Genomic DNA, 22,371 nt, shown 5'->3' with positions numbered 1-22,371 from the left:
CCCACCCACTTCAGACACCAGTTGCAGATCCAGGTTGCCACCTGGCTTTTGACTGCCTGCTGTAAATCAGAGGTTCCCACATCGCCTCCTTGGGTTGAATTAATTTGCTAAAGTAGGTCACAGAATTTGGGAAAACATTTGCTGACTTGAGTACCAGTTTATTATAAGAAGACACGTCTCAGGAACAGCCAGATGGAAGAGATACAGAGGGCCAGGGATGTGGGAAGCTCCGCTCTCTGAGTAGGCTGCCTCAGCATCTCCACATGTTCATCAACCCCACATGCTCTCCAAACGCTGTCCTTTTTGGGTTCTTATGGAGGCTTCCTCATGGAGGCATGATTGATTAAATCATCAGCCTTTGCCAGTTGATTCAGCCAATGGGCACTAAAAGTTCCAACCTTCTAATCATGTGGTCGGTTCCCCTGGCAACCAGCCCCCATCCTCAGTCAGGGTCCAAAAGTCATCACGTAAATAGAAGTGAAGACACCTGTATCACTTTCATCACTTAGGAAACTCCTAGGATTTTAGGATCTCAGTGCCAGAAACAGGGACAAAACCCAAATCTGTATATTTCTTATTACAAATCACAGTATTATGAACTTTAAAAAAAACTTCAGTTTTTTCAATGGAGAAGTAGTTCATTTTATTCAACATGTATAATTGGCTCTCAAAATAAAATTTGCAATACAACCTATATGAATATTTCATACAGTGTAATTTTACCAAAAGGTTAAAAAATATTCATATGGTTTCAGGTATAATGTAAACAAAATGCAATCAGGAACAGAAGCAAACATTAGATACTTTAAGGTAAAACTTTGGAGAAACTAGTGCCTTTAGACATCGGTAATAAGAATTCAAAGCAAAGACAACTATAACTTAATACCTTACCTACATATTGCCCAGCTGACTTTTTTTTTTTTTTTTTAAGTAGACTCTATGTCCAGCCTGGAGCCTGATGCCGGGCTTGAACTCAACCCTGAGATCAAGGCTTCACTGTGCCCAGTTGACTTTTTTCACGCAACATACTTCAATTGTTTTCAGCAATACTAGAAAGAATTGAAATGCACACAAAAAACCCTGTCTTATCCCAGTAAAATAAAAATTAAGTCTTTTGCATAAAAACATTTAAAGAAAACTTAAGGTGGAGAAAGGATGTACTTATTTTTAGCTTACTTTAGTTTTCATCATTATTTTTTAAGGGGCAGTGATGACTGGCTATCAGTTGTGGTACAGAGGAGAAACTACCCTGGTTTCTTTTCTTTTTTTTTTTTTAATAGATTTTATTTATTTATTCCTGAGAGACACAGAGAGAGAGGCAGAGACACAGGCAGAGGGAGAAGCAGGCTCCCTGCGGGGAGCCCGTTGGGGGACTTGATCCCGGGACCCCAGGGAGCTGAAGGCAGATGCTCAACCCCTGAGCCACCCGGGCGCCCCTAAAACTACTCCAGTTTCCATGGCCGAATGCAGGCTACAAAATCTTTTGAATTCTTAGTTTGATTTTCTTTAGAGGGTGTAAGACAAGAGTCGTGGCAGTGTGCAGGGTGAGACGTGGCAGCCAGCACACTGGACCCGTGAGTCCTAGGTGTGGGGGGCGTACCTAGAGGGTGAAACCATTGCTCCTGATGCCTAAAATGGGGAAGAGTCTCCTAGAAGGGAAGTGTTGAGGGGTTTTGTCTCCTTAATTGCAGGTTTGGGCAGAACAAGTCCTTCATGTAAGAGCTGAACGTTGCGCCTAAGTCTTAACAATATTCTGAGGAACAGACTGAAAGTGAAGGCGGAAGTGCACAAGTATGGGTGTACTGCAGAGCCTGCATAAAAGTATTTAACCCTTCAGTTTTGGTGTGGTTTTAGAGAGTTTATCTAAATTAAAGCACTATAATCACATTTTACAGGCATCGACAAAGCCTAGTTCTCCAAACACTTCGTACCTCCTTGTTTATTCTGAAACAGAACCATTTTATCAGCTCGTCGTATTGTTTCATCTCTCTCTGCAAGGTGTCCGCACGGGGCCCGAGAAGTGTCTCCAGGGCCTCTACGGTGGATACCTAAACCTTTGACCTCCTGGCCAATGATGTCCTGGGTGGCCGCCCAACAGGGCAACTCTCCAAAACACCCTGATTCATGATGCCTCCGAATCCCCACTTCCTGCTGCGTAGTTTTTCAGTCAATAGTTTGTATTCGCCTGACTAAATATGTGGAAATTCTCTGCATTTTCATCCTGAAGAAAAAAATTCTTTCTTCAGACTCATAGACTTCTCTTCCAGCACATCCGATATATATTTTTTTTACTTTATTTTTATATATATGTGTGTGTATATATATATGTATATGTACATATATATATATACTTAATCCTTCTCCAGGGAGTTGAAAAAAGGCATGGAATTAATGAAAAATTCTTCCCTTCTTTTCTGCTTTGGCTGTCTTCGTGATTGATCCGTAAATGGTTCTTACTAGGCCTCCAAAGTCCTTTCCCTCTGTCCTTGCAAGGATAGTGGTAGGAGTAGCCCAAGAGGCCGTGAAAGCATCTCTCCGTGGAGGCACCACCGTTACACTGACCAAGGGAGCGCTACCAGTTCTTAACCACCAGGATGTCATCCGCAAAAAAAGCAATTCCCATTATCTCCCTGTTCAGCAACCTGCCCTGCAGGCTTGACTTTTGCTTCATACACTCCATTGAATATCTGAAGAAGCAGCTCCTCCTGAAGATCTCTAAAGGGGAAGAGTTTTTAGAGGTTTCTTTCCATTTCTATATCTGATCCTCTGTCTTGGGATAGAGACTACACAGCACTGTGGTTCGTGGTACATATTCCCCATCTTCAGTGCTGTAAGTAATCAAAGGACGTTCTCCAAAATCAGCCGACCCAGGACAGCTGCCATTAACCTAGGTAACACTTCTGAATTCATTATCATCCAGCAAGGCACGAGAGAGGAACATTTTATTTTCTCTTGAACTTGGAGATGTCCCACACTTGTAGGTCTGTGGTTTGGGCAAGATTGGGTGAACAAGCTCTTCTGCGTAAGGAAGGGGTCTCTTTATGGCCTCATACTCAAGTCTAGCCTGGGCCCTACTCTATTGCTGTCTACTTTTATTTTTTAAGGATTTTATTTTCAGTTAATCTCTACATCTAATGTAGGGCTCGAACACACAACCCCACGATCGAGAGGCCCGCATTCCACCTACAGAGCCAGCCAGGCTCCCCATTGCTGTCTACTTTTTAACGGAGACCAATCTACCCAAAGAGGGCCACACCCTAAGTAAGCCTCTGGACTTCCCATCAGCATCTAAAATGAGCACCTGAAGGGAAACAGCCGGGGCGGGCACAGACCTCAGCACCAAGACCAGTCGGCAGGTATTGCATATTGGTCAGGGGAGGGAGAACCCATGAGCGGGACTTCCTCTGGTGGGGTGAAAGCGAGTTGGAGCCACTAAATTGATGCTGTTGATCCCAAAGCCTAAGCTGTGAGGGGCCATGACTGACAACTTCAACTTTAAAGACTGGCCCATGCCCAGAATGGAAGACAAAGCTGTCTGAAGAGGACGCACCACTAGTGCCCCTTGGCCGTCCTAGCTGCAATGTGTGACGGTGCAAGAGGAGTTCTAGGGATGACGCAGCCAATTCTGTGGCTCTTCTGGAAGGCCCTGGGCTGTACCATGTGTAGGGCGGCTCCTGCTGCTCCCCTTCCCCTAAGGGCCACAGGGTGCCCCCCTTTGGATCCAAAAGATCCCAGATAGCAGCCCCACTTGGGGAGGGGTTCATCCAACATTTCCCCCTCTCCTCATTAGGATTCTTACCCACGGGTTACAAAGACTTCCTTTGCAAAGCAGCATCTGGAAGATTGAACTTCATAGTCAAGGGCCAGGAAGAGTCCTGGATGAGTTGGCCTAGGGGGAAAGATACTGGAATGGGGTCATCCAAAAGGAACGCCCTACCCACCACATGCTAAGTCAGTCATCCTTAGACATTGGCTCTTCTCCCATCCTGCTGCCCCTTCAACAGTGTGTACCCGTTCTCTTGCGGGCTTGTGGCCTTGAGACTTTATTCGGTGGGGCTCACGTTAAAGCAGTTTGCCTTTGTTATCTGCAGGACTCGCTTGAGCAAAGATGAAAGAAAGAGTTCTGTCCAGTGGGACCGCCGTCCATCCTTCTTTTTGCCAACGTGCTCCCTTTAGTTCGCCAGGAGCGTGTCTCTCCTTCGGGCCAGTTATGTTTTGGTTTGCGGGCTCTGGATGTCCGGGGACTAACCCATTTCTTTTTCACCGTTTTCAGTCCCAAACTTCAGTAACTGTTGAGACATTGGTGCAAAAGTGATGGAGCAGACACAAATTAAATCTGACCTAGAAACCACCTTTTTGTGCAAAGAGCCCCCAGGGAAGCATAAATGATCCTCGCCCTCCGGTGGAGCACCATTTGGGAAGCTGCCAGATAATGCGCTGCAGAAGTAACGCCAAATGGTTCCCCAGTGACCTGAGTAAATGCCTAATTTAGTTTTGCTGTTCTGTGACCACCCCTAACTTCAGTTATCTGTCTCGTGATGGGAGTATTTATAGTATGTGTAGTGGTTAAACATAGAGTCTTTAGAGTCAGACAGTCCCTGATATTAAGCTGGCTTTGGTTTCTTAACGTGCTGTGGGTCCCTGGGCATGTAACTCTACCTGTCTTAGGTGGTAGCTCTCACAGAGGGGAGGTGGAAATGGTATCTAACTCAGGGTTCGTGTGAAGAATAAATGAAACTTAAATGCCCGCCAGGTGTTTGGTATACGTATTTAAATACCGGGCACACGGTGACTATTGTTTTCATAATGATGTGGTGATACTTACAGAGAAAAATACGATTGCGGTATGTGCGTGGGTCAGCCCAGATCTGGCATCTCCGCTAGACTATACTGTAAAATGCATGTCCTTCTCCAGGGCGTGACCCCAGGTCCCAGGATCGAATTCTGCATCGGGCTTCTGGTGCATGGAGCCTGCTTCTCCCTCTGCCTGTGTCTCTGCCTCTCTCCCTATGTGTCTCGTGGATAAATACATAAATCTTAAAAAAAAAAAAAAAAAAAAAGGAAACACTGGATTTACACGGCACATCTGGTAGTAGAAGAGTGGAGACCCTCTTTGATTTGCTGCAAGCTTATGCACAGGCAGCCAACAGCTGAGTGAGCTGTACTGACCCCACAGACTGGAGACCCTCCTTGGGGTTTCACCACATCTGAAGTCGCAGGGTCTAATGCAAAGACTGTGCGTGTCCCTGAGAATCATTTGTGTGTCCCCTCGGGTTCCTAAATTCATTGTCTCCCAGGAAGCCGTGAGTCTGTAGTAAAACCTCAGGCAAGTCTGTGCTTAAGTACAGGGCATGGCTCCATCCGCCACGCAGGGTATACGTTGGTCAGTCACGCTTGCCTGGGTGGGTCCAGGGCGCAGCTCCGGTTGAGCCGATGCACGCTGTTGGCCAAGCAGCCCAGATGCTGCACCTGGTGCTCGGCGCCCACAGGAGGCTTCGCTTTGAGTGCACGCAGACTGAGAGATGGTCAGCTGTGAAGCAGCCCGCACGTTCCCCTTCCTCCTCGTGGCTGTTTCTCTGGAAGGGATGACACCGCTGTGCCGACTGAGGCCCTGGGTACAGCTGTGCCCGTAGCACACTGATAAGCCTGCCTGGCAACGCACTGATGCTCCTGTGGGGCCTCGGGGGGCAGGTAAAAGGAGAAAACCATCATCACCCTGGGCTCCTGCCCCTACAGCCGCTGACATCCTATGTGGTTATTATTTTTAGTTTGGGATTTATTTACTTATTTGTTTGTTTATTTTAAAAAGATTTTACTTATTTATTCATGAGAGACACAGAGAGAGGCAGAGACACAGGCAGAGGGAGAAGCAGGCTCCATGCAGGGAGCCCGAGCAGAACTGGATCCCGGGACCCCGGAGTCACACCCTGAGCCTAAGGCAGGCACTCAACCGCTGAGCCCCCCACCCCAGGAGCCGCTTAGTTTGGGATTTAAATGAGGATGGGACATAAAGAGGACTTGCAGACCTCATGGGAATGGAGAGATCTAGCCAAAGTCTCAGAGGCTGAGCCTGCAAGTGACCTAAGCAGGCCGCAGTAAAATCTCCATAACTTGGGAAACAGCTTCCTCTTGCCGCTCATTTGCGACTCTCCAACCGGCCTCGGGTATTTATCTTCCTTTAAATCTAGTGAAGGGACAGCCACGTAGTGATGTGACCCTGCATTTGAGATGATCAGAGTAGCCTTCCTCACCCACGGTTGTTCCCCTGAATTTCTCCCTAGGGATCTCGAGGGGGCATGGGTTCCTGGGGGGGGGGGGGTGTTGCATTCTGTGACAGGTTGGACTCTCAGTATTACTTTTGAAATGGAAAACAAGCCCAGGGTGCTCGTGGGGCAGGCCTGCAGGTGGATGACGTAGCCTTTATGTGCATTACTGAGTGTCGTACTGTCCCATACCTGGCACGTATCCGAGCGATAGATCCTCAGGCGCTCCCACCTCCAGATCTACAGACGCACTTCAGTCCCGCTGCCTCATGTGAGCTCAGGATAGTATGTAAGCTGGCGGATGGGAGGACTTAGGGTCCCATACTTTCCTCTCTAGGTTTTAGGATTTGGAATTTGTGTTCACTTCTCCTCTGCTGGCTTTCCTTTTTAACGTTCCTCGTCGTTTCGTCTTTCTTTTGCCGGTTAAATGTGGGCGGTTTGAGGGTAACTACAGGCAGAAAGTTTGGGTGGCTCGTCAGCCCTTGATTTTGATTCAGGATTTTTGACCGAGGCTCAATGAATAGGAAAAAAAAAAAGATCTCAGTTTCTGTGGAACTCTAAGGAAGAAGTTAGAAAGTGGACTTTTTATTTAATAGGGTAAAAGGGGGGAAAAGGTGATAATGGAAGGCCAGGGAATCGAGTGTGAAGATTGAACGTGATACAAAGAAGTCTAAAAAGGGGGGAGCGACGTGTTCAGAGGGAAGGCCTGGCAGCTCCCTGGGTTTGTGGTGGGGAGCCTCAGGCCGCCGAGAGAGAGGCTTACGGCCCAGAGGTGTTTATTGCCAACTCAGCATTTCACACCAGCCGTCTGGCCTGAACCTTCTGGAGCTGCCGGAAAGTGCTCCGGGTTGCACGGATGCCTCAGCCCCAGTGGTGCGAGTTTAGGGCCCGATTCCTGTCTTTTCTTCTCTTTTGATTCCCCCCGAAAGCCAGCGGGGTGATGCGAGATCTGAGGGGAGCGGCAGCTCCCTAGCATCCGGGCCGCGGCCCTGCTGCCGCAGCGGGACAAGTCTACGCGGACGCGACGGCAAATGACCCTTCCAACCGTCTGTGTAGCGGGATGTGTGTGTCTGACGACAAACGGCTTCTTGCTCCTGTCGGTCCTGCGTCCATCGTCCTAAAAGCCGCGGATGAGCTCCAATCCCACCGTCCCAAGGGGCGGCCTGCTTCCAGGGGAGGCTTGGCAGTCAGGTGCAAACAACACTAGTGTTGCTTCTTTTTCCTTTTATTTTCCTCTCCTGCCGCCCCCTCACCACCTATTCCCCCCATCTTTTTTTTTTTCTGAGTCAAAATTGAGCTAGTACTATTTTGCTGGTAGAAAAATCTGATTTGGGGAAAATTGGGTGGCTCATTGGTGGAGCATCTGCCTTCGGCTCAGGGCGTGACCCCAGGGTCCTGGGATCAAGTCCCGCATTGGGCTCCCTGCATGGAGCCTGCTTCTCCCCCTGCCTGTGTCTCTGCCTCTCTTTCTGGGTCTCTCATGAATAAACAAACAAAATCTTTAAAAAAAAAAAAAAAAAAGAAAGAAAAGAAAAATTTGATTTTGACGTGTAAGCTGAGCAGGTTAGATCAGAAAGGCGCTACGAGGGAATAAAAGCGGAGGTCCTTCTTAGTCCGAAATTGCTTTCTGGGCCAGGACTTGTCAGTTGAGGAATTCCTATTTCTTTTCCTTTTCGTCTTTAGTTCAGTCTAGCCTGGAGGTCCGCAGACTTCGGCCTTCTGGGCTGGATCTGGTCCACTGCCTGTTTTTGCCTGGCCCAAAAAGCTAAGAATGGTTTTCATATTTTCAAGTGATTGGGAGGGGGGGGGGAATCAAAAGACTAATATTTTGTGACAGATGAAAATTACGTGAAATTCAGATTTCACCATCCATAAATAGTTATTTTGGAACATAGCTGCATTTGTTGGTTTACATACTGCCCGTGGCTGCTTTCCTGCTACGGTGGCAGAGATGAGCAGTTGCAACAGAGACCATATGGCCCTCAAAGCCTAAAGTATTTACTATCTGGTCCTTTATAGGAAAAACTTGCCAAACCCTGCTCTAGGCATTTAACGTGAACCTTTCCAACTTTTCAGAATATTGTCGGTTATCTCTTAATTCCTTACTGCTTTCAAGAAAATGCAGAAATGCAGACACTGTTGTATCATTTCCTTTGAGTTGGCCAGGGATTTGGGGATTGTGACAGACTCCTAAGAGAAGCCTCAGGAACAATATGGGTGAGAAAGCGGGGGAGGAAACAGGAAGCATCTTATGAAATTTTAAATCAAATATCATTTTCATCCCTTTCCAAAAATCCTTAAGATAGGGACATCTCTGATGGTTTGGACAAGAAAAAAGAAATGTTGGTTCCAAAGAGTCCCCAACTGACTATTCTTAGAGGCTCCTTCAGACTCTCTCCGATAAAAACAGAAACTCTAATTTAAGATCGCTTCTATCCATCAACATCTTAATTTTGTGACTTTTTAGTTTTTGTCAAGATAGGGGGTTTTTTGCCCTAGTTAAGCATCGAAATGATTTTCCCTGATGTTCAACTTTCCACACATTTTGCTTCGTAGGTGCTTTATAACCTGTTTGTACTTGGAGAATTGGAGGCTAAGACAGACTGGTCAACCTCTGATCATAAAGAGTGGCGGAGATAGAGGCGCGTGTCTGGGGTTCCAGAGCCGGCCCCAAAGGGCCCCAAACCCTGGGAGGGTTGCCCTTTTCTGGAGAGAGATACTCTGTTATCTTTCATTGGGTGGAGGATTTAAATGTCCTCGTGGGGACGTGTCTGTAAATAAGAGGGAGGCGCCCTGTTTTTTCACTCCTACCTCTGTGAAAACAGTAGAGGAGGGGCAAGGCTGGAGGCAGGCAAAGAGGGAAATCTCTGAAACTAGAGAAAACTCAAACAAATTGTGGCCAGCCAACTCAGCATTCCTCACCCACAGTTGGTCCTAATTACGGAGACTCCCGTTAAACAGCTCAACTTTCTTCTCTTTTCTCCACCCCCCACCCCTGCTCTGGCGCTGCCAGCTGACATGGCACAGCTTGAACCAAGACCACGGCTCAGAGACAGCCCTGTGTCTTCCCCCCTCGTCTCGCTTCTGCCTCTTGCCCACTACACTGCAATTACCCTTTCCCACATGAAGATCCCAATAAAATATATTGATACCTCTAATCCAGTCACATCCATTTTGTTCCACAAAGTGCTATACAAGCTCTTTGCAGGGCTGCGTAGTGGGGTATCAAGTCATCAGAGCAGTGCACATAGAACCTGATTTCATCATGAAAAGGTGGAGTTTCTCCAGGATTATTTTGCTGCCAAGTCAAAGCAATAATTCCTTCCACTTTGCTCGACTCCTTGATTTTTCTCAGTCCGTAGCTTCTACTGAGCCCAGCCGATGGATTTGGGTATTTTTTACTTAAGCTGTAATGACCTCTGTGGTATTATGATCAAAAGCTTAATGTTAATAAATCTCTGAATTGAAACCAGCCTGGATGATGGAGGTGGTCAGCGCCCAGTGAAGCCTACTGCTGAGGGTGTTGACATGTAAAGAAAAAGAAGCTAGCGTTCATCACTTCATGGCTATCCTTAGTCTGCCCAGGCTGCTTTCACAAAATGCCAAAGACTGGGAGACTTAAACAACAGGAACTGATTTTCTCACAGTTCCGAGGCGAAAATGACAAGATTGAGATGCTGTCAGGTTAGGCTTCTGGTCAGACCTCCCTTGGTGGTTTGTAGACCACCGTCTTCTCTCAGTGTCTCTGCATGACCTTTCCTCTGTGCGCATACACAGAAGGAGCTCTCTGGTGTCCCTTCCTGCTCTTATGAGGATCCCAGTCCTGTCAGATTAGGTCTCCACCCTAATGACTTCATCTAACCTTAATTACCTCCCTAAAGGCTCTATCTCCAAATGTAGTCATTGGGAGTATGGCTTCCGTGTAAAGATATGTGGTTGGGACACAACTCGGTCTACACCAATGGTCTAGGCTTAAGAAACTCTCTTAACCTTAGAGCAAAGATTAAATGTGAGAATCAAGAAGGCCGTGCTTGAAGCATTTGCGTTGAGGCAAGATGATAATTTTTTAAAATTTTTCTCTAGGCCGTCGACATTTGAGAATCTGAAAGTATGATCCAAGTCCAGAAAATTGCGCGTATGCACAGAATTTTGTATGTAACTGCACGGGCCTCTGGTTCTCCAGACCAATTAAGGACTCCATGCTAGTAGGCGAGTTCTCTCTAAAAGCATTCTTGCCACTGGTGAGATGACATCTGTAATGGATTCGGGCAGAAAAACAAATGGCTTGATTTTGACCGAATGAGTTATGCCTAGGACAGGGCCTGTGATCCTGTTACCACCACTAAAAAACCTTAGGCCTTGTAGAAAGGAGAGTGAGCTCAAAGGGACATGCTGATGGTGTCTACAACTTGAGCAAGAGTTGAGATGGGGCCGAGCAGACACAAGTTTTCTCACTTCTCTGTTACATCAGGCATCCTCGGAAATAACAGCAGTCCCCTCTCAGCACCTTAGGGTGATATTTCATATGGTTAGTGGGTTAGCAGCCTTGTGTGTTGATTCACACCATCCCCTTTCTAGATGCCACAGAGAACTGTAGAAATTACGAGCTGAGCGACTTAAAAGAAAAAGACAACAGTGGAAATTTGTTATTTCTGAATTTTACAGAATGGTCAAGGTATAGTAGGGCATTGGGGCCTAATTTCCTCGGCTTTTATATTGGCTTTGATTGCCAAGAAATATCTTCAAACGCTGTGGTATTAATCATTACAAACTTCCGAGTTGCATCTGAGTAAAAATTCATCCCCTGGATGTTGGAGCTGATACCCTAGAATGATAGCCTCCAAAGTTGCACTATTTCCTGGTTTTTCTATGGTGCCAAGAGTACCGTGTAAGCCAATCTATAGGAATTAAATCTGAATTTTGGGTCCCCAGCCTACAGTCATTCACAAAATTGGCCTCAGCATTTGAGAGTTGAATAAAATTGGTCAGATAGTTCTGTGATTCAAACTGGAATTTAGAAAGTGTCTTTAATAAGTCACTGAAACCATTAGTTTCCTTATGCACTGGGATCCTAGTGTGAGCTTACTGCCAAAATATCAAGGAGACCAAATAAATTTTCCTAATTGTATATATCCTCCAATTTCATACCAATCTCTGGTTACCTTGTTCTTTAGAGTCCCTTCTTGTAGGTGATCTTTGCCCTTGACTTGGCAATCCCTTAGCTCAAAAAATTTACATTGGCTGCTCCCCCATCTACCCCCTCTTCCTTTAAATCTCTCACTCTGTGCAATTCATCCTTTCCTCCCATCGCCTGGTTTGGTTGGCCAGATCAGGCTAGCTTGCCGTGGTCTCTGCCAAACCACAGACATGTAATGAAGCAGACACTACTCCCCCTTGCTCTTGGAGTGCTCTGAGGCCACATGGGGGTGGGGAGCGGGAGAGGTTACTGACTTTGAGAACTTTGGCGGCACTTGAGTAGAATGTTGGTTTCTCTACATGGCCTTGATTCATTTGCAAAACCGAACATCATGAAATTGCCCAATTACATTCTGATCTTTCACTATCTTTTCTTTCTTTCTTTTTAAAATCACTTATCCTCCTTAACCTCTTGAAGGCTCTCTGAGGATTGTGGCTGATAATTCAATTCATGCATCCAACAATTCTACCCATTTGGTGCCATCAAGAGAAGGATAAGCTGAAGTTTAACTGCACACCGTAGTTTTCCCGGGTCATGGATCAGCTGTAATCACTGCAGCAACTAATGAACTCCAGCTCCTCAAAGCTGACATTTCATCGACCAAAAGTTTCCTGTTTAGGACAGCGCTTTCCAATAGAAATATGATGCAAGTCACATATGTAATTTAAAATTTTCTAGTAGACACATTTTAAAAAGTAAAACAGGTGAAATCAATTACAGTAACATGTTTTATTTAACCCAATATATCTACAATGTTATTTTAGTGTATAATATAAAGTTATTAGTAAGATGTATTACAATCTTTTTTCATACTAAGGATTTGAAATCTTTGAATCTTACTGTACATCTTTGAAATCTTAAATCTTTGAAGTCTTACTATACATCTCAATATGGGCTTAGCCACATTTCAAGTACTTGGTAGCCACATATGGCTAGTGGCTACCATGTTACACAGATCTAGAAGATTATTACCTTGTTAACAAGGGAGAGCAAGTAAGTCCACTTGCTGCAGGGACCATAGATGGAACCTCACTGACTAATTCTCTCATTAGGAGCCCGCATCTCATTGGCTGTGTGAGTGACCTCTGGGGAAGCCTGAGCTGACTATGAGCAGAGTGGCTCACCTCCAGGACGGGACCTGAAGAGTATAAAAGACAAATGAAGAGTGGGATATCTTGGGGACTTGAGGAGATGTACCAACCCTTGTTCAGATGTACCAAACAAGCCTTAGGTCAGGACAGGTTGTCATTTCTGTCATATGACTCCATTTCTTCCGGTTAGGTTTTCTTATTATTAAGAGTTTAGAATCCACCACTACACTTCCATAGCAGACAAGTGCTGAAGCAGAGGCCAGACATGAACAGAAACCTATTTGATGTTGAACCATATAAAAGTATCCCTGTTTAACTATTTTTAACTACAAAATTGACACTTTCATGTGGGTTAAGCTATTATATTTCATCCTAGAAGTCAGAGTATTCTTGAGGTTGTAAGCAAGGAAATCTGTATATAAACTCTAACCTGGTTGCCGGTGAAGTCCAAGGAAGTTATGGAGATTTTTTTTTTTAAGATTTTATTTATTCATAGAGACACAGAGAGAGACATAGGCAGAGGGAGAAGCAGGCTCCATGCAGGGAGCCTGATGTGGGACTTGATCCCGGGTCTCCAAGATCACACCCCAGGCTACAGGCGGCGCTAAACTGCTGCACCACCGGGGTTGCCCAGTTATGGAGATTTTTAAGATGAGAGCAAGAAGGTCATGATCTCCTGAGTCGTGGGATGGAGCCCCATGTCGCATCCTGCACTTCACACTTAGTGGGGCAGTCTGTTTAAGATTCTCTTCTTCCTCCCTCCCTTCCCCTCACTTACACTTGTATTCTCTCTCTCTCTCTCTCTCTCTTTCTCCCCTTTCTCTCTTTGTGTGTGTGTTTCTCTCTCAGCTAAATAGATTGTTTTTAAAAATCTTATAAAAATATGAGCTAGTATCAGGAATGTATTCTGGTTCATAGAAGTATATACTCTTTGAACTCAGCCTGGTCCATTTCTAGCCATCAAGTTAACCTCCCCGGGAGGACAGATTAATTGTGAGTCTCTTTATGTATTTTTTTCTTTTTTTTCTTTTCTTTATGTATTTAATTCTGTCTTGGACTTATCCTAGAACAAACTGTATGTACACTTTTCCCTGTCTCCTTAAAGTACCAAGAGTAACTTCAGTTTCAGGGGCAGATGTCATGAAATACTCTTGGCTACAGAACCATTCAATGACAGCATCATCGAAAGCACTTATATTCTCAAAATAGCCCTTTTGTGTTGATCCATAGCCATCCTGGCTCTTAGGGAACCTAGAGCCAGAGTTGTCACATTTGCCAGCCTTCCACCCAGCTCGGCTGTCAGATTGCCATCAGACCTCAAGTCTAATCTATACTTTGTCTTGCCATTAGTCACTGTTTCCTATCTCGCTGCCTGACCCAGGCTGCTGTCCATCAACCCCAACAAGTGAGAGAGTATCAAGAGTTGTGGCTGTTCGTGACCTTTCCCCCTCTGCCCCATTTGATGTTTGTGTGTTTCATAGAATACAGTCACTCTTGTCAGTACAGTGATGGGGACTGAAAAGCCTCCCAAGTCTAACTCTGGCTTCTTTTTATAAGTAGTTTGGAGATTTAGTTCCCAGAAGTTGGGTACACTATGTGGTCTAACAGCTTCCTGCTGTCTTGGAGCTCATTTCCAGTTTAGATGGTAAGCGTAGCTCTTCTTTTCCTAGATGGGAAAGCAAGAAGTACTAGGTATCTCCTTGGGATATAACATTAGGCTTCCAATCCCATAAATTCTAGGAGTAAAAATAATCACCCCAAAATTCCATTTCTTATAACCAGCCTATTGTATTGTAGACATTTCGTCACTTTCAGAGGAGAAAGTAAGCTTCCATGTACAGAGTTCTTATCCATTAAGTGGTAAATAACCAGGGAAATGTGGTTACTGGCTCACCAGGCATATATATTCTGGACAAATGGAGAAACGATTCAGTATTCAAGTCTGACTTTTAAGAACTGTGTTGTGCTAGAGAAGCAATGAGGATTTTTTCCTGTGTAGTCACAAGCTAGTCCACCCTTCCCGCTAGCTAGCCCACACCCTTGGCCCTCTGGCTGCCTGCAGGCTCCCTTGGCTATTCAAGTTCTGTGGAATGGCTGGACCTGAAATATGGGGAGCAAACTGTGTAAGAGAAGTCTGGGAGGGGTGGCCAGTCCTAGCCAAGAGCTACGTTAGTGTTGGTGCTTTTCCCAGAGGGGAGGAGTGTTCCCTGCCCTGTGCATTGCCATGTGTCTTCACAGACACAAACAGAACAATGTGCAGTTGAGCTGGCTTCCTCATAGTCCTTCTTTTCATCCTACAGAGGAAATGGGGTGCACCAGAGTATCCCTGATACTGTGGTGTCGGTACTAGAAAGTGGGCAAGAGAAGAGAAAGAGTAATCTGTTGCCATTCTTATAGCCCTAGATGGAGGGTTAGCACTCAAGAGGCTGATTTATTGAAAAGAATGGTATAGTGTCATAATATGGTCACTCCCACCCAAATAACAAGAATAAGCTGGATAAATAACAAACATAACTTAGAAAACAAAAAAATTAAATGTCTAAGAATGCAAAGTATTCTAATTGAACTAAGTTCCAGAAAGGAATGAGCCCTTCCTAGGAGAGAGAAAAATGCATGGCCCCTTTCATTCTAGAGGCACAGCAGCAGGAGTAAACCTACCATAGGTGAGAATAAGCAGAAAGTAGCTCAACTTCATACAAAACTTTTGAAGACTATGTGTTGGTTGGTATAAGGAAACTAAATCCCAGAGCAAATGTTGTACCCACCTACCCCTCATTCTCTCCATGAGGACTTAGTACACACAGTGCCAGCAGGTTGACAACTGAGGGCAGGGCAGAAAGATAAGAAAGACACTCCCCTCCTTACCCAGTGTACAGAGAGCACTCATTGAGTTACCTAGCAGTAACACACTGCAGAGAAATCTGAGAGCAAGGCAGAATGATAAAAAAAGAAAAAAAGACCCCTTCAAAGCACAGTGGCCCTTCAGTGAGTGTATAGAAGCAGCCCACCAAGAGTAAAGAGAGTGTCACAGCAGCCCGAAAAGCCAGGGGCTGGGCTATAGAGCATAGAGAAGGATACCTGGAGTCTCACTATGGTCAGATCCCAAGCCCCACCGAGACAATCTTCATGCTACCCTCAGAACATTTGAAACCAGCAGTGCACTGACTTTAACCAAAGAGACAACAGAGCCCAGACCTCGTTCTGCTACAGATTAGACCGACTCAGCTCTCAGTCCTAACAGCCTGACAGAGGAAGTGGCACATCCTTTTCTAGTTATATGTATTGCCATTCTTTGTTTACATATATCTGGCATGTGTTAGAAGACTCATGAAGAAGCAGAAACTATAACTGAGAGAAAAAATAGTCAATAGAAGCAGACCTACAGATGACCCAGATGTTGGAATTAACAGACAACATTGTAAATACTCTCTATAAATATTTTTAAGGATGTAGTAGAAAAGGTGGATTATATTCTTGAATAGATGGAGAATTTAAGCAGGGAACTGGAAGTTCTAAAAAAAAAAAGAAAGAAAGAAAAGATTGTTTATAAATTCCCTCTGAAACAAGGATTTCTTAAAAATAAACTATTAATCATTCTTAGAGAATTTTAAGAAGCAGTTCCAAAATCATAACCCCTTCCCTGAGTTTATTCATTCCTACTTTCACAGAAGTTAGGAGTTCAAGTCTGCAAGTTTGTACAAGCCCACTATGTACAAAAAACTGTATGAAGGGTACAAAGATGAATGAGACTCAATCCTACCCCTCAGGGAAATACAGTCTAGTGCACATAAAAGAGAATGAGATTTCTTCTGACAAAGAGAATTAGGGAAGATCTCAGAAAACTTGGTGTTTGATCTGGGTGTTGAAGAAAAGTAAGCTTTCAAAATGCAGAGCTAGAGACACATGGAAAGTAGGTAGGGTTTCGGTACCTACCAATGTTGTCAAGTCTCTATAACATTGCCAGGACTCCAGAATCCTCAGCAGTACACAGGTGACTGCGCAGTGATGATAAGACTGGCTCTTCATGCAGGCCTGTATTTCCAAAAAAGAAATTAGGTGAGACAGCCGGTCACCTAATAGGAATCCTAGAGGACTTAAGAATTAGGAGCAGGGTAGGACTAGGGAAAAGGAGGTGAGCATTATGTTAATCTATATCCTAACATGGCAAAGTCCTATTTCTGGGTTTTGTTGGAAAATTAAATCACTCTTTTGTCTGAATCCTCTTAGGTATGTTGTCTGTACGTCAGATATGGTATTCATTTCATGTATACATCTTCTTCCACCCTTGGATTGTGAGCTCATTTTAAATGCCCATGCAACCGAGACTATCTTGTAAATACTAGGAAGTCAATGAATGTTTGGCAGATTGAAACTTAAATGAACCCTAGGCAGAGTTTATAGGACTTGAATTCAGATAGTCTGGCTACAACATCTGTGCTCTTAATCCCTACCCTGTGTTAATGATGGCTGGTGGATAATCTTGAACAAGGCGCTCAGAATTTTGATTTTATTATATCAGCAATAAGGAGCTAATGAAGGCTTGGTAAGTGCTACACTTTTGGGTGAATTAAGCTTCCGGTCATATTCAGTGTGTTTGAAGGAGGGAGGATTTATAGACAGTGGGGGGATCCCTGGGTGGTGCAGTGGTTTGGCGCCTGCCTTTGGCCCAGGGCGCGATCCTGGAGACCCGGGATCGAATCCTACGTCGGGCTCCCGGTGCATGGAGCCTGCTTCTCCCTCTGCCTGTGCCTTTGCCTCTCTCTCTCTCTCTCTCTCTCTCTCTCTCTGTGACTATCATAAATAAATAAATAAATTTTTAAAAAATATATATAGACAGTGGGGTCAATAAAGAGGCTTTTGCAGTGGTTTGAGTGAGAGGACATTAGCTCTGAACCAGAGCAAAAGCAGGAGAAATGTAGAGGGGAAAAAGGTAGATTTAAAGGCAAGTGGTCACACAATCAGCAGAGTTCTTTTTTTTTTTTTTTTAAAGATTTTATTTATTTATTCATGAGAGAGAGAGAGAGAGAGAGACAGGCAGAGGGAGAAGCAGGCTCCATGCAGGGAACCCGACGTGGGAGTGGATCCCAGGTCTCCCAAGATCACGCCCTGGGCTAAAGGCAGACGCTTAACTGCTCAGCCACCCAAGCTGCCCAATCAGCAGAGTTCTTGAGGAGGGAAGTGAAGAAAAAGAGCTGAAGATATACTGAAGTTTTTGATAAGGTGCAAAAATAACTGTGATACTTTTTGGGGAAACAGGAAATGAGAAGTGTGAGATTTGGAGGGAGGATTAAAGGATATGAGGTGATCAGTAAATGAGAAAATGAATATCCTGCTGCGAAAAATCTTGAATTTACTGCTACAGCCTGTTCCAGTACTTTAGAAATATCCCTTGACAAGAGTCATTTTCATCATCCTGTCTATACCTGACTTAATCTCTCATATGTTTATTCTGATTTATTTTCTTATCTATTCTGAGGGTGAGTAAAAACGGTACAGTGTCATTATTCCTGTAATACCCTTCCCAGGATGAACACTTCTACCCCGTGCAAAGTAAATGGTATAAACGTACAAGAGAGAGAACATTTCTCTTTTACATCAGTTGCCTGTTGGTGATGGTGGTTATAAGTAGGCTGGATTATAAATTAATATTAACTTCTCTGCATTCTGCATTTCTAGTAAATTTAGACCTAGTTTGTTGTTGCCCAACTCTCTCTTCTCCACCTGAGATCTATGTGAGAAACAAATTTAAAGAGAAATAGAAAGGAGATTGCAAAACCCAGCTTAGAGTGAGCAGTGAGATTATTTGTGCCAAACGGATGCAGTAGCCCTCCCGAGCTCTGAGCCCTGCCCTCCTCTTTATTTATTGTTTTGGTGCCATATTTAAGCTGCTTGTCTTTCTCCCTGTTATCTTGAATGACCAGGCAGTTACTCTGTAGTAAGTGTGGCTCATTAGCTGATAAAGTCCGCAAACTCTCCTAAAGACTTTCTGTTGTTAGACCTCAGGCAGTCATGTTTCAGGAGGGACAGTGTCCATCCAGCCTCTTTTCTCCCAGGGTCTTGATTCATCAAAACATTATCTAGATGGTTCCTTCTGGCTCTTCCTCATTTGGTGATGGAACTCCACAAAGTTAATGTCTCCTGTCCTCACTCTACTCAAAGTCTACCCATCAGAACGTCTAATCCAAAAGAGCCAGTTCTGTTGAGTGTCGTTTAAGGGTGTTTTGTTGCTGGTAGCATTCGTTTAATATATTTCACAAGAATAAAATGATAATAAAGGGGTTGGGGTTCCTTTCTTTTTCTTTTCTTATTAATACATTATTTATTTGTCTTCCTTCTGTCAGGCCCTGAGCCAATCAGTTTCCCGAGGCTGCCTGGGGAGGTATAGGAAAAGGAACATACAGGCCAGATAAGATACGGGAGAAAGACCTAAGGGAGGTAGAGACGGCTCCTTCACACGGCAAAGAGGACGAGAAAGGCCACCATCAGGCAAAAGAGCCCGTGGCCTCCAAGAGCGCACAGCCCAGAATGGCGTAGGAGAACAGCTTTTGCTTCAGAAAAGGGTTCCTATCGTAACCAGTGATGAGGCTCCCAAACACAATCCCAGTTCCAGCCCCAGAGCCAGCTGCCCCTACCGTGGCAGCCCCAGGCCCAGTGAGCGTGGCTGCTGGGGTAATGGCCCTTGAAATGGTGCTGGTTCGGAAGCTGCGGCTGGGAAGGAGGGAGGTCGGGGACGTGGGGCTGCCAAGCTGCTGACAGCCATCTGTCAGTGTCTCTGGTGGTTTTAGCAGCGCTGCAGACAGTGAGCAGCTCAACAGCTGAGAGGTGCTCCTGAGCAACAGGTGGGTGGAGACGCACGTTGTACGTGCGTCCATTTTCAGGGGATGACGACCTGTGGCAGGAGAGCTGCTCTCAGTGCAGGGAAGACAGAGGGGTGGGATTGGGGCGCCTGGGTGGCTCAGTTGGTTAAGCATCCGACTTCAGCTCTGGTCATGATCTCAGGGTCCTGGGATCAAGCCTCACGTCCTCTGTTTCTCCCTCTACCTGTCCCCTCCAACCCCACTGGTGCTCTTACTCTCTCTCTCAAATAAATAAATAAATAAATAATTTTTAAGAGGGGGGGCAGGGTCTTTTTTCCTTAGGTCTTAACACCACAAGGACAAAGAATGGGAGAAGGAAGAGATAATAGCCACCAAGTTTGCAGAAGCTGGAAATCAGAATGGCAAGTGTGAACTGATTTATCTGACTTAAAGCTGAATCTGAATCCAGTAGCAGGAGCTACACAGCAACCCTGTTTGCACCCCAGAGCCCTCAAAAAGCTTGGTAATTGGTGACATCAGGTACTCTTAGTGGGTGAAGAGCTGAAACTAAAAACAGGAGGATTGGTTTAACATGTATATAAAAAACACTTAAACTTTGAGATCCTCTCCTTTGCTACTTCCCGGAAGGCAACTGCGCTTCTGCTTCAGTTAGGAGTTTGGGAGACTCCTCTCTTAGGAACTGACCAGCCCAAGAGAAAAGACTTAAATGAGTAAGTCCAATCACTTCCTCCCTATACTGAAACCATAATTGACCAGTCCTGCCAATGTACAGAAAGCTTCTAAACAACCTAGAACGGGTGTTCCAGTCTTACCTATACACAAACAGCCAAGGATCAAAGGATCATCCGACAAATCAGAAGGGTCTATAACCTGCAAGTCTCACCAATACAAACAGAGAAAAGCTCCTTGGAACGAGAAACTGTACAGAGAGATTGTAAACCTGGCCCTCTGAATAAATGAGTGAATGAATATCTTTGAGAGTTATTAAGAGAGGAGATTGCACCCTTGAGAGAAAAAAACAATATAGTATTTTTAAAATACCCTTAAAATTTTAAATATGATAGCAGAAATGAACATTTTAATGGAGGCAACTGAAGATAAAATTGAGGCCGCTGCCCAAAATGTGGGGTTAAAAAATAAATATCTATAGTGCTGGACAATAAGAAAGACAATAAGAGTATCAGCCTCAAAATCTATCATCTGAATAATAAACATTGTACAAGAGAGAATGGAAAAATGGAGAGGAGAAAGTCATCAAAGAAATAATGCATGAAAATTTCTAGATTAAAAGGGCCCAGGAAGGTATCCAGCTCAACGGATAAACATCAGCCCACACCAGGGCATGCCATTAATGACATTTTAGAACACCAGGGAAGATGCTAAAACTTTCCAGAGAGAGAGAAACAGGTCACGTATTAAGGACAAGGAAACAGAATGGCAACGATAGAGGCCAGACCATGGAGCGAGGCCTTTAAATTCTGAGAGATTGCTTTAAGTTTAGAATTCCATGGCTAGCCAAAATTTCACATGTAAAAACAGGATAAAGACATTTTATAGTGTGTCAGATCTTACGTATCAAGTTTGCTTCCCAAGCATCCTGTTTTTCAGAAAGCTGCCAGAAGAGGTACTTCACTAAAACAAGAAAGAGAACCAACAAAGAAGACTGAGGTTCTAAGTTAAGAGTCTGGTAAAGAGACCCAGGATGATGAGGTGTGGTCCCGTAATGTCAGCTATGCAGCAGCCCCAGCGAGCAAACAGCTAGAACACAGAAGCACAGGGATATTCCCGAAGGAAGCACGAGAAGCTGCTAACGGTGGTGACTCTTAAAAGTAAAAGTAGGGGGCACCTGGGTGACTCAGTGAGGCATCTTCCTTGCGCTTAGGTAGGTCCTGATCTCAAGGTCTTGGGATGGATGGAGCCCTGAGCGGACTCCCCGCTGAGCCTCTTTCTCTCTCCCTCTGCCCCTCCTCTTACTTGTTCTCTGTCTGTCTCTCTCAAGTAAATAAATAAAATCTTTTTTTTTTCTTTAAGTAAAAGTGGGAGGGCAGAAAGGGGATGTTTTCCCTTTATCCCTTTATGATTTCATATAATGTTGGAGTCTTGACTATAGCATCCACTACTTTTCTAACATTTGTCTTAAAAAAGGAAAATATACTCCCTTCAAGTGGAGCATCTCCAATGGACGTGCTTAACCCTTCGGTAATGACAACAGAATTTTTCTTTTGTCCAGAATCTGCAAAAGGAATTTTCCTAGGAAACCTTTAAATCCTCTAGCCAATCTTGCCCAAGAATTTTAGGCTGATAGCTTTCTCACTTTAGGCAGAGTCTGTGAGTTGGGAGAAATGCCTTTTGGGCAGGGAGGACTGAAACCCATTCTGAGAAGCTGCACTCCCTTCTTTATTTTACTTTAGGTTTTCTGTAAATGTAGGGCAAAGGAAAGGTTTCTTTTAGCCTGGTGGACGGCAGCAGCCCTTCCATAAGACTTTTCTCCACTCCAAGACCTTCCTTACCAATAATTAATCTCAGATGGAAGGTTCAGTGCTACAGGCTTCCTCTGTCTTTGACCCAAGAGAACATGTTGTGAATAGTTTGTTTGTTTGCTTGCCAGAGATCTTATCTTGACCCAGAGGAGCTGATAGGATCATAAAGCCAGAATTGATCTTTCCTCCTCAGTATTCTTTCTCTGCAAAATGGGGGCTGTTGATATCTTAGCCTAAGACAAATATGGGATTAATATAGGTCACGGGTAGAGGAAAAAAGAGGTTGCTTGTTTTAATAAGGGCTGTTATTTCTTAGTAATAAAATTGAAATCACTCTGTTGTGCATTCTAATCCCCAAGCTTTCTTTGCTCTTTCTCAATGTATTTGGATTAATCACTCCAGAGCAACCGAGCCAAGTGTCCAAACCACCCACTTTCCTATTCCCAGCAAATAAATTAGAGGGAGGCCAGCTGAAATCTGGGCCAAGAACTTAGATGGCTTGTATGCCTGACTCTTGTTCCA

General features: G+C 44.6%; 2 protein-coding genes across 6 annotated transcripts in view; one reads left to right on the top strand and one right to left on the bottom strand.

The window, feature by feature from the left end:
- NAV1 (neuron navigator 1) overlaps window positions 1-22,371 on the top strand; it is a 242,939-nt gene that overhangs the window by 178,551 nt on the left and 42,017 nt on the right. The window lies entirely within an intron of this gene.
- On the bottom strand, window positions 19,034-19,423 carry LOC119872478 (ATP synthase F(0) complex subunit C2, mitochondrial-like). Its single transcript, XM_038541906.1, has one exon. The coding sequence runs from the start codon at window positions 19,421-19,423 to the stop codon at window positions 19,034-19,036; it is 390 nt and encodes a 129-aa protein (XP_038397834.1).

This window comes from Canis lupus, chromosome 7 (genome assembly GCF_011100685.1).
Source record: "Canis lupus familiaris isolate Mischka breed German Shepherd chromosome 7, alternate assembly UU_Cfam_GSD_1.0, whole genome shotgun sequence".
NCBI classification, from domain to species: Eukaryota; Metazoa; Chordata; class Mammalia; order Carnivora; family Canidae; genus Canis; species Canis lupus.
This window is presented reverse-complemented; position numbering and strand designations above follow the sequence as displayed.